General features: G+C 42.1%; 1 protein-coding gene across 2 annotated transcripts; it reads right to left on the bottom strand.

Annotated features, from left to right (window-relative positions):
* LOC133923121 (leucine-rich repeat receptor protein kinase HPCA1-like) lies at positions 1 to 5935 on the bottom strand. Of its 2 annotated transcripts, XM_062368575.1 has the most exons (20): positions 5793 to 5935; positions 5455 to 5687; positions 4739 to 4859; positions 4598 to 4669; positions 4206 to 4280; positions 4029 to 4100; positions 3759 to 3908; positions 3581 to 3655; positions 3424 to 3495; positions 3274 to 3345; positions 3123 to 3191; positions 2975 to 3049; positions 2813 to 2884; positions 2576 to 2707; positions 2013 to 2482; positions 1784 to 1942; positions 1503 to 1642; positions 1199 to 1418; positions 786 to 1021; positions 1 to 696 (listed from the first exon to the last, which is right to left on the bottom strand). In XM_062368575.1, exons 2-20 carry the CDS (start codon positions 5528 to 5530, stop codon positions 199 to 201), a joined length of 2856 nt encoding a protein of 951 aa, XP_062224559.1. In that variant the 5' UTR covers positions 5531 to 5687; positions 5793 to 5935; the 3' UTR covers positions 1 to 198. The 2 variants fall into 2 exon arrangements, with proteins under 2 accessions (XP_062224559.1, XP_062224553.1); XM_062368569.1 differs by lacking the exon at positions 5793 to 5935 and having other exon boundaries at positions 5455 to 5770.
* Positions 5936 to 12267: the final 6332 nt, after the last annotated feature.

The raw sequence follows: 12267 nt of genomic DNA, 5'->3' as shown, positions 1-12267 counted from the left end.
TGGTATTATATACAGATCATTCTCTGCTATTTCATCGTAAGCAAGCCATTTGCCAGTGTGTTTCAACATGTTTCGTACATTGCTTTTATCAACAGACAGGGAAAATGAGTATTGTATGATACATGCATTATGTCCTTTTCACTTGGACTATGCACCGAGAACGATGAGTAGAGACAAGCAAGAACTAATACATGGTATCTACTTTGGTTCAACAGCTGAGTACGAATATACACTGCTGTAATCAAAGGTGCTGCTGCTGCTTTCATCTTTCATAGGCAAATGTTCCGCATAAGGATCTCGACCCTTTGCGTTTCCAAATTGTTCAGCTGATACAGATCCTGATTGTAACAATTGGGCCCCTTCATTCTGTATGATGATCTCAAGTTCCCTCACCACATCATTCATTGTTGGGCGGTCAACGGCAGACTCTTCCACACACTCCAAAGCCAATTGCACAAATCTCCTGAAGCCAACTAATTTTGCTGAATCCCGGATTGCTGGATCAGTTAAGGCCTTCAAGCCATAGTATTCTTGATCATACTGGTCTATTGCTGTCCTTATCTCACGGACAATGTACCTGCCTTTCTCTATGGGTTGCCTGGCAGTTATTAGTTCGAGCATGACAACTCCGAAGCTGTAAACATCGCTCTTCTCAGAGAGCTGCTGAGTCATGTAATATTCAGGATCCAAATAACCCTATCAATTCAATGCAGAAGAGGAATCAGCAAGATGTTCTTCTATTTTCCAAGAGAAATCATGCACGTAGAATTTCCAGAAGTACATACCAGTGTTCCCTTGACTTGGGTAGAAACGTGGCCCTTTTGTGTGTCAGATACTAGCTTTGAAAGACCAAAATCAGCAACCTTTGCATTTAGACTTTCATCCAAAAGGATATTGGTCGATTTGATATCTCTGTGTATAATTGGTGGATCAGCAAGTTCATGGAGGTATGCTAGACCTTTTGCAGAGCCGACGGCTATCCTGAGGCGCTTCTTCCAATCCAAGTGCATTTCTCCTTTACCTGCAGTTATGTTATGGTTAGGGCAAATTTTACAGTACCTCCAAACAATTGTAGACCGTCCATCTGATTAAATCGGGATTGTTAGGATTAAATAAGATGACCTATGTCCTTGTGTAGGTACATGTAATAGTGATGTAAAAATGTGGTGTTACTGATGATGAATACTGAAGACATTACCCATCAGGTTCTCCCGTAATGTCCCATTAGGAATATACTCGTAAACCAACATCTGCTCCCCTTGTTCATAGCAGAAACCTACTAGGCTCACTAGGTTCTTGTGATGAACCCTGGACAGCAGTTCAATCTCATTCTTGAACTCAGCTGTGCCTTGCATGGATCCTTGCTGTGCTCGTTTTATTGCAGCTATTTGCCCATTTGCTAGTGTCCCTTTGTACACCTATTAACAGAGTAAATAGGAGATTAAATGCTTCTGTATACTCTTATGTTTGTCAGTGGCACCCAAGCATAGCGATTGAATTACCTTCCCATATCCTCCAGATCCTATCTCATGGATTCCTGAGAAATTATTGGTGCATTTTTTTAGTTCTTCAAACGAGAAGTATCTTGCACCCTTCAGCTGTGGCACATCTCCATTGTCTTTACCACCTGCTCCCCATGATGCTGTGGTTCCAAAGCATTGACAAGAATGAATTAGCAGACATTATGCTTCTAAATATGGTTGACCTTTGGCATGCTTAGAAACTAATATGTGTGTGTGCGTCTTCCATTAGATGACCATGCAATTATGAAATAACACATTACCAAAAGGATTTGTAGTTTGCTCTACTGCTTCCTTGGCTATTCTTTTCTGTCGTAGAGCATATATTGCTACCAGAACAAGGGCAACAATAAGGACAAAACAAGCAACTGATATTCCAATTATTGCACCTGTGCTCATGGAGGACTTTTTACCGCTAGGACCTGAAATGGATAAATAACATTTCAAGATACATCCAACAAAGGAGGGTAAAAACCTATTCAGTGTACCTACTTGGAAAGTATGTGCTTGCTATGAAGCTGTACGGTCCAAATGTACGTGGAGCATTATAAGTTTGGTTGACCAGAGCAGAACTGATTCTTATGATATCTGAGCGATCGAAGCCGGTTCCACTGACTGGAAAAATCTTCACTGTGAGTGTTAGAGGAGCTCCTGGACTGAATTCAACATTGGAAAGGGCAACTGATCTTGGTGCCAGGCTAAGATTCTGAGCAAGTGTTGACTCCAGAGGTTGGAATGTTGCAGCGTTTGTCATATCAGAGAAAGCAGGTGCTCGGAAGATCATCAGACCCTGAAAGGGGTTGGTGCATAGGCAGTTCTGCGAAGTCACTGGATTTGCTGACTGATCGGTTGGGCATGAAATGGCACCGCATGGGCCAAGGCTAGTGGCGTATGGCACTTGCTGCTTTTGCTTTAGTGTGCATAAATTAATGTTGTCTAAGCATACTGGATTCCCTGTTAATCTGGACAAGAACAAAAACTAAGATGGTTAAAATTGGAGGTCACTTAGCTTGACAAGTATATAACCATATTTATTTTGAGAGAACGATGTTTACATGAGGCTGTTGTTGTAGCTTGGGTCTACATTTTCTTCGATGATATGATTATTTGTCAAATTAACAACCCGCAATAGTGAGCTGATGTTACCTCTCATATTTAGAGTATTGAATGCATTCTTAGCTAGTGATCTGCATTACAAATTGCGAGATCAGAAAAGGCACAAAAATTTACTAGTTCAAACCTTTATAGGTAGGATATTCGAGAAAGTGGTGGCCCAAGCCATGATGAATTACACTTGCTGCAGTTGTGGGAAACTGAACAGAGCACTAGGGATTGTCCCAGTAAGACCATCATTATCCATAAATCTGTATATCCAATCAGAGCACAAACATTTGTTATAACTCAGATTGTCAGATCCATGTAACATTCACTTCATTAATCGCCCAAAAACTCACAAGGTATTCAGGGATGTCAACGTTGAAAACCATCCTGGTGCTGGTGAGCTTGCAAAGTTATTATTGCTTAGATCCCTGATCAGAGAAAGGAAAAAAAATTTAACACCAGATAAGAATCATTAGCCTGAATGTTGATATATTGTCTTACACATAATTTAGCTGAGTTGCATTGGTGAGATCTGGCACTGTCCCGTTCAGAAGGTTGCTTGCTAAGTTCCTGCAACAACCGAAGAAATATTTGCAATATTTTTCATGCACCATGAAATATTTGTTGGTATTTGTTAAATTTAGTTACTTACAGTTCCATCAGGTTACGTAGGTTGCCAATACTATTAGGAACGGGACCACTGAACTGGTTCTGATCTAGTTGGCTGGTATGCAAAAAGAATTGTGAAAATGTTAAAACACGTGTGCAAGACTAATACAAAAATGTTTCATCTGGTACTTACATAATTGTAAGGTTTGGAACAAGTCCAAGAGATTTTGGGATTGGCCCAGTAAACTTGTTTCTGTCAAATATCCTGACAAAGATTACGTAAAGCAGTGAGGTACTGAGGTGATAGAAATCAATAGAAAGTAGTATTGCAAACGAAGAACACAGCTTACACATGTATAAGGCTCATATTAGCATTGAAAAGGCTTTCGCTCATTGGGCCTGTCAACTGGTTCTCACTGAAGTGGCTGTTGATTGAATGGATAGATCAGTCGTATGGAAATTAGCACATTTAAGCCGCATTTTTTTATTCTTTTTATTCTAGTGCTGTCACAACATTTGAGAACTTACAAATGCTTCGTGCTGAGAAGTTGATTCAACCCTGGAGAAACTGGGATTTCTCCTGATAGCTGATTTGCTGACAAGTCCAACCAGATAAGATTTGAAACGAGGCCAAGTGTTGGTGGAATTCCACCAGTGAACTTATTTGAGTTTAGGGCCCTGCACAAGGGAAATTATTTGATTGAATTCACATGATGAACAGAATACTGTCCAGTGATTTCAAGCAAAATCCTGGGAAAACCAGTGACGAGTTTTGTCCAAATTTCAGTGAATTCTTACAGGAATGTGAGCTTTGTTAAGTTGCCAATCTCTTTCGGGATATTACCAGTGAAGCTGCATCCAAGCAAAATCCTGGGAAAACCAAGATACATAAGCTTTCCCCCATCTTTTTCTGGTCCTCTTCACAGACCTTTCAAAGAATGTAATGTTATCATATAGTGAAATGCCATTTCTTACAGAATTGTGAGCTGCTTCAGATTTCCAATGTCTGGACTAAGTGTGCCTCCAAGATTTGGGTTGTTAGACAGATCCCTGCATGTAGTTTATAATCATAAGTTATCTCCATTCTTGATCTCTAGGCAAACTAGAGGCTGTAGCATCTCATTTACTGAAGTTCCTATATGTTAAAATGCCTTATTTGCCACTGAAATTTTTCTTATCGCTTACATGCCATCCATTTTGTCAACGACTTGTGGGCCAGACCCCTTCTTTCAGTGACTCAGTAAGGGGTTTTACAAAATTGCAGTGGCAATGTGAGAAACTATCCATGTTACAATGGGATTTTGTTGAGAAAACACTAGAGTTTTATTGTTGACTAAAGTTCTTTTCAAACTGAGGAAAGGACTTACAGATATGTCAAAGCAGACAGCTGGTATATGGTGTTGCTTAATGTACCGTGAAGATTCATGCTTGGTAATCTCCTGCAAATACCAGGTTTCAGCGGAGTGTTTGATTGCTTGTTAATAAAAGAAGGTTAATTGAGTACTAACATTTCTGTCACCCTCCCACTAGAACAGGAAATTCCATCCCAGGAGGTGCAGGGATCAGTTGATCCTGTCCAACTCTGCGGTTCATTCCGCCAATTCTTCATCAATGCCTGAAGTGCGGCAACTGTAGAATGCATTAAGCTAACATTAGTTGAGCATTTTTGCATCAGTAACTCTAGTAGTTGATCTCACTTCTATCTTGGGTCATATTATCCACTAATCTTACTCGTATGAGAGGTATATATGCAGGTATTATTTTAGAGAATTCAAAGAAAATGCTCAGTCGAAGAAAAGAGGGTTTCTTATTTGTACATTAGCATGAGCTTCTAAATTTCATCAATTTGACCTTATGTGGATTTGGTTTATTACACTCTTGCACCATCTCGAGTAACAAACCAAATTAAGAAAAAAATTACTTCAAAGGTAACATAAACTGACTGATATCAAACAATCTACTTATGTTATCGAATACAAATAATCATAAATAGTTTAAGACTGCCAAATTTAAAACAAACATAATTTTGTTGTTGTTGATTTTTCCTGGTAGCAACTAGATATTCGCTGTAACTAAAAAGTTCTTATCACCTTATACTCCTGGTAGACCTGATCCAGCTCAACTTTTTTTTTAGATGTCAACGGACACTCTTGAGTAAATCATCCTAAATACAAGGCAGCGTGCTTCCCATTACCCAATGAAGTGCAGAAATATCAAGGCTTACCATCTTGGGAGTTCGTCTGGCTGGAGCTTGGCCGGAGGCCTACTAGGAGCAGGAACAGAAGTAGCAGCTGCTGCATCGCGCGCCTCTGTGTGCCCTTCTGGGCCTAACCTCCGCGCAAATCAAAGTCGCACCAGACCACAGCTAACTTTGATGGCTGTTCTTGGAGAAGTCCATGCAATGAGCTAGCTTATGGAGGAGCTAGCAGGCTACCAAATGGTGTCCCCCCCTCCTTCCTGAGGTTGGAACCAGGCAAAGAAAATAGCCTTTCAAACAAACCAATCTTGCATAACTAGATTCAGAAGAGTCTCTTATCAAGTATTTCCTCAAAGGGTGCTTACCAGGTCCAAGCAACGGATATGCACATAGAGAATGCACGTATGCAATGTTATTGGAGACCTTAAACAAGTCTTCGGAGAGCTGAGTTGAACTGATCAAAAGTTGATCAGTGGGGGCTGGTGCTTCTTGCGTCTGAAGCCTGATCTGGTAATACCTTAAGCATTGCTCCTTTTGAGCTTTGATCCAGTCATCGTTATTAAATTTTTAGAGGAGTCATTGTTATTTAATTAACAAAACTATTACGGCCATGGGTTGGACTTTTGTGTACTGGGCCCACAGTTCAGAAACGTGGTATGTTGCTCAACTGCTGTATTTTTCCCTTGTGCAGGTAAGGACCATAGGAGCTGTGAACCTGAGTTTGCTGACCAAGTCATTGGTACCTCGCTTGCACGCAGAAGGATCCTTCTGCTTGCAGCCAAACTGTGGCCGGCGGGCCGATGCTTCCACTGGCCGATGAAGAATTTCTCGAGATAAGTGTTCGTCTTTTGCCCCATTGTTTCAGTGCGTGATTGCAATTTGGATTATGCTAGATCGTCAATGCACACGTCGTATGTTACCTAAGCACGGATGTGGTTGAACGGAGTCTTGACAGGGCGCTTTTTTTGGGGGGAAAAACAATCTTGACAGGACCTTTTGTGCTCCAACAATCGCTAGTAGTTAAATAATGAGTGATGCAACGTGGTTCTGGGCAGAATGAACGGTCAGAGAGAAAAACAGATGCCATTTACTTCTTCTTAACCTGACAAAGTTTACTTTGATAGACTTTACAATAGTACCCTGGCAGCACATGAAATGTGTGCGACGAAAAGTATGGCCGAATCCATCTCATTTCTAGACCGAGTTCAATTTGATGGGCAGAGCTTGTCAAACCAAAAGGCTTTAATTGCGCACGACATTGGCCGGTTCTCGGAAAACCGTTTGCGTAAGCAGAGATATTATGATTAGTATTTTGACAAGATCCATTCCGAAGACAGTGGTGGTTGTGGCAAATTGTGAATTGGTTGCTCCACTTTGTCGAGCAAGTCGCCATCCTTAACCTGACACAACAAAATGCATGACCCCTGGGGTCAAACGCGAATGATTCGCCTGGAGATCGATGGCTTCCTCGGCCCGGCGGGCATGAACCGATGGCGCACGCACGCCGACCCGAGGGCGAGCGGCGGGGCGCCAGTTGGCGGAGTCATACCCTGGGCACGCACGGCCGACGCCATCGTGGAGCGGAACTTGTCAAGGGCTGCGGAGAGGGCCGGGGCAAGCGATGCAAGCCCGGGATCTCTAACTTTATGTTATTGTTATTGACGTATAAAACTAGATTCACATGTCAGTGTCGACGTCATAACATCAGTGGATTCTGATCCTCTTCGATCTTAGATAGAGACATACAGCTACATATGACAGTTAACTGACCAAATTGTTGTTACTCCGTACTAATCAACTGGATCACTATCGGGTGCTCTGGCTGTTAATTTCACCATCTAATGGTTTTAGGAGATACGGTACTATGCGGAAATTCCACCCACGGTGACACGACGATGGCAATGCAGGGATTATACACGCAGCTACAAGAACACAGCCTGAGGAGAGCAAAGAGACAGCATTGCGCCATGACTCAGACCTCTTAAACTTAATGGAAGGCAGTGCTCCTGCCATTTTACTTAAAAAGTATACGTGTATATTTTTAAGTAAACAAGGAATTTACTCTAAAATTAATTATCTCGAAATTATGCACCACGCAGAAGAAAAGACAGGAGAGAAGGTCTGCGTTTTTGTCGCCCTCCTTCGTCGCGAAAATAGAGAGGCCGAATTAAAGCAACTTGCTAGACTAGTCTGGCTGCACTATTTTATCATGATAAATTTTGATTAAAAAAATAGTTTCTTATTATTATTAATTTCATTTTATATGGATTCTTTATTTAAAAATTTTGCTTCCTAAAACGTATAAAAATCGAACCACTAATTTTCTATATTTTTTTAATTTTGGATTTAACTATTTATTAATCATATTTGATATGGACTCTTTGGTTAAATCTAAATCGCTAAATGTTTAAAATAGTAAGTGGTCTAGATTTTTTTTAGTTAACGTGATAATTTCGTAAGTTTGAGAGTAAATATTGTTCTCTTTAAATATTACTCTACGTGAAATAAGATAATAGATAGATAGAGGGATGAAAGTTGCTTAGAGTGGAGGAAGAACAAGGGTAAAGGACAGCTGCAACTTAACCCCCCCAACTATCCCCGTGGTTGAACACGAGCTAGCCGTGCCTTCCTCCTTCGCCAGGTACGCTAACATTAGACTTCTTATTTGCGGATTCAAATTCTCTAACTTCATCGGTGTGAAATCAGGTACAAACAGTGTTTTGTAAAAATGCTATAGATAAAATAACTGTACATAAAATATTGTAGTATTACTGTGTTAATACTGTATTATCAAATCTGATCTGTTCCACTTAACTCCAACTGTCCACAAAGATTTGAAGTCTGACTAGAGTCAGGGGATCACACTCCCTTGCTATGAGCAATCGATTAGTTGGGAGCCTTCGCTTGGGGAAAGGGCATGTTGATTCAAGAATTGGGTGGTCGATTAGCCCCTCGTCCCTTCTAGTTTGGGAACGGGAGAAAACTGGGGCAATGGCGCAAGCATTAGACGGAAGTCATCGACCCTGTTTACTATAGAAAGCAGAATACTAGGGTTTTCAGATTTACAGGAGAAGCATTATTACTACTACTCTCTCATAAACAAAGTAGCTCCCACCCAGGATTCAATCCAAAGAACATGCTAACACAGGGAGTACAGGATAAGACCAACGAAGATCATCAGACCCGGGAAGCGGGTGGTGCACGCGCAGTTTCGTGATGGCACAGGATTTGCTGACTGATTGGTGGGGCATGAAACGGCACCACATGGGCCTAGGCCAGGTGCATATGGCGGTTGCTGCTTTTGTTTGAGCTTGCAGAAACTAGTGTTGCGTGAACATATAGGTTCCCTGTTAATCTGGATAGGAACAAAAACTGAGATGATTAAGAATGCATAAACTTAGCTGTACAAATGTATAATCAATTCTTTTTTTTGTGTGTGAGAGAGGGGATGATGTTTACATGAGGTTGATGTTGTAGCCTGGGTCTACGTTAGCATCGCTGATTTGATTGTTTGTCAAATTAACAATGCGCAGTAGTGAGCTGATGTTACTTCTCATATTAGGTGTCCCATCCAACATAGCTAGTGATATGCATTGCAAGTTGCAATATCAAAAAAAGACACATAAATTTATTCAGATGGAACTTTTTGTCGATAAGATATTCAAGAAAATTGTTGCACGAGCCATAAGGAATTACACTTGCTGCAGTTGCGGAGAACTGAATAGAGCACTAGGTATTGTCCCAATCAAACCATCGTCATCCATAAATCTCATCCATAAATTTAGGTTACTAAATCCATTTAATTGTCACTTCAATAATCCTTGGAAAACTCCCAAGGTACAGAAAATCCATTTAATGCGCAGGCTAATCCATTTGTCTGCTAAAAGAAGTGGGTCAGTAATGCCAAGATTTGAATGCACCTGGCCAACATATTTCTCTTGTCCGCATGTCATGTACCGGAAAATGCAGCCGAGCCAAACGCTAAGGACGGCTTTGCATCGCAGAAGGATCCTTTTGCATGGAGCCAAAGTGCCCGGCATGCCGATGCTTCCACTGGTCGGCCGAAGTCTGTCTTTCATGAAGTGATGAAGCAATGTGTTTCGTTCTGGGGAGAGTGTGACTTCGCTGATTTTCTAGAGCATGATTACTTTGACAGTTCTCCCCGACATCATTAGTAATACCCTGGTAGCACATAAACTCTGTGGGATGGAAATATGACCAACTTTATCTCACCTTTAGACCACTTTGATAGAGCTTTTCAAACTAAAAGTTCTAATTGTGCTCGACGGTGGCCAGTTCTTGGGCTTTACATTCTTGGGGAACAAATAGCAGCACGTTTGCATCGATACAAAGGGCTACTAGCACAACTCAATTGATAACCATGTCCCGTTGCTCCCTGAATCGACGTCAGTTTCTCGCTGGTAGGATTTGCGACATTAATGGGGTGCTTGGGAGGAGTCGATCTCATCCCCCGCCACTGGAGTGCTTTTATTTTTAGATGAACCGGACTGCGTTGAAGTGCAAGTCGCCGGCGACCTGACGACTTCCTGAATCGGTGCCTGAAGACGATGGCCGTCGGATCTTCGTAACTTTGTCCAATCTTAACCGTTCGCATGCGTATCGGTTCAAACAAACCGATACTCGTCCCCTCCCCTGGCAACTGTGTATGGCCGTGACGGGTCGCATTTCTTCGTGTACGATCATTCACGCAGCGGTTGAGCCATCTGGTCAGCTCGAGCCTTGCTACTCAGCACTGCAGAAGTAAAGCAGCTGAGCAGCCTGGATTCCTGGCTCCTGCTTGCAGCGAAGGCAAGCGGCTTTACGGGAACCACGAGGAGAGCAGATAGATTGTCATGGCGTCCAACCACTCGCCGAGCTGGGCGCCTGCACCTGCAAGAGCCAACCGCTCGAGAGATCAACAGGCTGGCGATGGCCAAGCACCTTCAACCTGGCAGGTGCTGTACATATCGCAGCCATATGTGTGCAATGTACCAGAAATAGTCGTGGACTGCAGCTCGTTTTTGGCCTTCCTTTTGGTTTGATACAGCTTGTTCGAGCTGACGAGTACGTGGCCGACCGAAGCAGGTCGCAGAAAGTCGTCGTGATATCTGGTGGATCTCGAGAGATTTCTCTCTCCGGCCATAAAATCTCCAACGGGGCAGCCGCGCAGTGCAAAGTGCAGACACTAACATCCAGAACGTAGAGATGCTGGTGCTTTCTCTCCCACGGCGCACGTTCTCGCTCGGTTCCGAAATAAAAAAAAACCACGATGCGAAAGGGTGCTGGGTGCCGTATAATTTTCGGCAAAACCGGAGAGACCAGTCAAGGCAACAACGATACACGAACGAGCTCGACGAGAGGACGAGACCTGAAACAGTTGATGCGGGCTGACAGACTCGCACGCAAAAGCGAAAGAAAGCTCAGAAGGTCACTAGCTAGTCATAGTCCTACGTATATTCTGCAGTCTGCACAGTGCACACCCAAAACCATGGCTCAGAATTCAGAAAGCTGGCAGTCCGAAGGCCTATTTGTTCTAGACCCTAAAGGCTTGATCAAAATTCTGCATTGCCAATTTATGGACAGAGCTAAAACGTGTGTAGTGTCAGAACAAAATATTATTTGGATGATAGTTATATCAAACTCACCATAAATGTGAATATTACATATAGAACCTACATGTCATCAATTTTTTTCCTCATTGAAACATAGCAATATAAGATCTTGTTTCATAGATAAATCACAAAGAATATCATGATATAAATAAATTGCAAATCAGATAAAATCACAAATAATATTATTATTTGAAGTTTGATAATAAAAAACTCAAACTAAGTGCCAACAACGGGATGCTGACACCTTGGGATGGTTGGCAGTCTGGCCAAAATCGGGACGTGCAATTTGCTCACCCGCGTCGGTTGTTTACTGTAACTAAAACCAGTCAAATTTTCATGTACCAACCAAATTTTGACTCCGAACTAAATAGCGGCCAAATTTTCAGAACAATTCAAAATTTGGCTTAGGCTTACCCAAGCCTAAAACCAAACACGCCCTGAAAGACAGGCTCGTCTTCCAGATGCAGTACTGCTTTCTCCATCGTACATTGAAGTGTGCAGCTTGTAAAGCCAACGCCGCTCTACCAGATCTATCGAAGCAAAGCAAAGCAAAGTGAACAACATTTGGTTGTGGTGATGGTTGGTGAGTGGCGACCATGAGGAGAGCTCGAGGACTGGTTACCGCATCCGGCGATACGGGGCTGCCTTTCCGTTTAAGCTAACATACGTGGGTGCCTAGGATCCAGCCTTTTCGTGCCCGATGGAACTGACAGGACCACTCCGACAAAGACAGTCGCAACGGAGCATGAGAGGGATGGTAATTTCAGAATCAAGTTACTGGAGATCAGGAATCTAAACGTCATCTGCAAATGCTGCTAGTGGAGTAGCTCCTTAACAAGGAGTTCGTAAGATTTATATGATTATGTGTGACAGAACTTTAGCTTGAAGCTCTAAAAATATTTAGAACTAAAGCTATAAACAGTTCGAATATCTTTGTTGAGATATTTTATTTTTATTTTAAATTAAAAATAGATCTTTAAAATATTTTATTTTATTCTATAAACTCTAAATCTACGTAAATCCTACAAACTCTACTAAACAAAGTCAATATATGAGGTTCATTGCTTTCTATGCTGATGTCTTACTACGTGTACCTTCTCTCCTTTGTCATGGTCGGGTGAGTGGTGGTGGTGAGGAGCGTCGGCGTGCATGCAAAATCAAGCTTGGGTCCGTTTGAAACTTTGGACGTAAATGGCAGGAGAAAGAGTTTTTGGGAGGTTACAAATAC

This window comes from Phragmites australis, chromosome 1 (assembly GCF_958298935.1).
Source record: "Phragmites australis chromosome 1, lpPhrAust1.1, whole genome shotgun sequence".
Lineage (NCBI taxonomy): Eukaryota > Viridiplantae > Streptophyta > Magnoliopsida > Poales > Poaceae > Phragmites > Phragmites australis.
The sequence above is the reverse complement of the archived record's forward strand: the minus strand, read 5'-3'. Positions and strand labels throughout refer to the sequence as shown.

What these genes read in the sequence shown, in the direction of transcription:
- LOC133923121 (XM_062368575.1), bottom strand. Translation starts at nt 5,530, where the DNA reads ATGCAGCAGCTGCTACTTCTGTTCCTGCTCCTAGTAGGCCTCCGGCCA. An exon ending in AGCTACAACAACAGCCTCAT is followed by an intron (nt 2,483 to 2,575) that starts GTAAACATCGTT and finishes GTTCTTGTCCAG; the next exon opens with ATTAACAGGGAATCCAGTAT. An exon ending in GATCTGGAGGATATGGGAAG is followed by an intron (nt 1,419 to 1,502) that starts GTAATTCAATCG and finishes CTCTGTTAATAG; the next exon opens with GTGTACAAAGGGACACTAGC.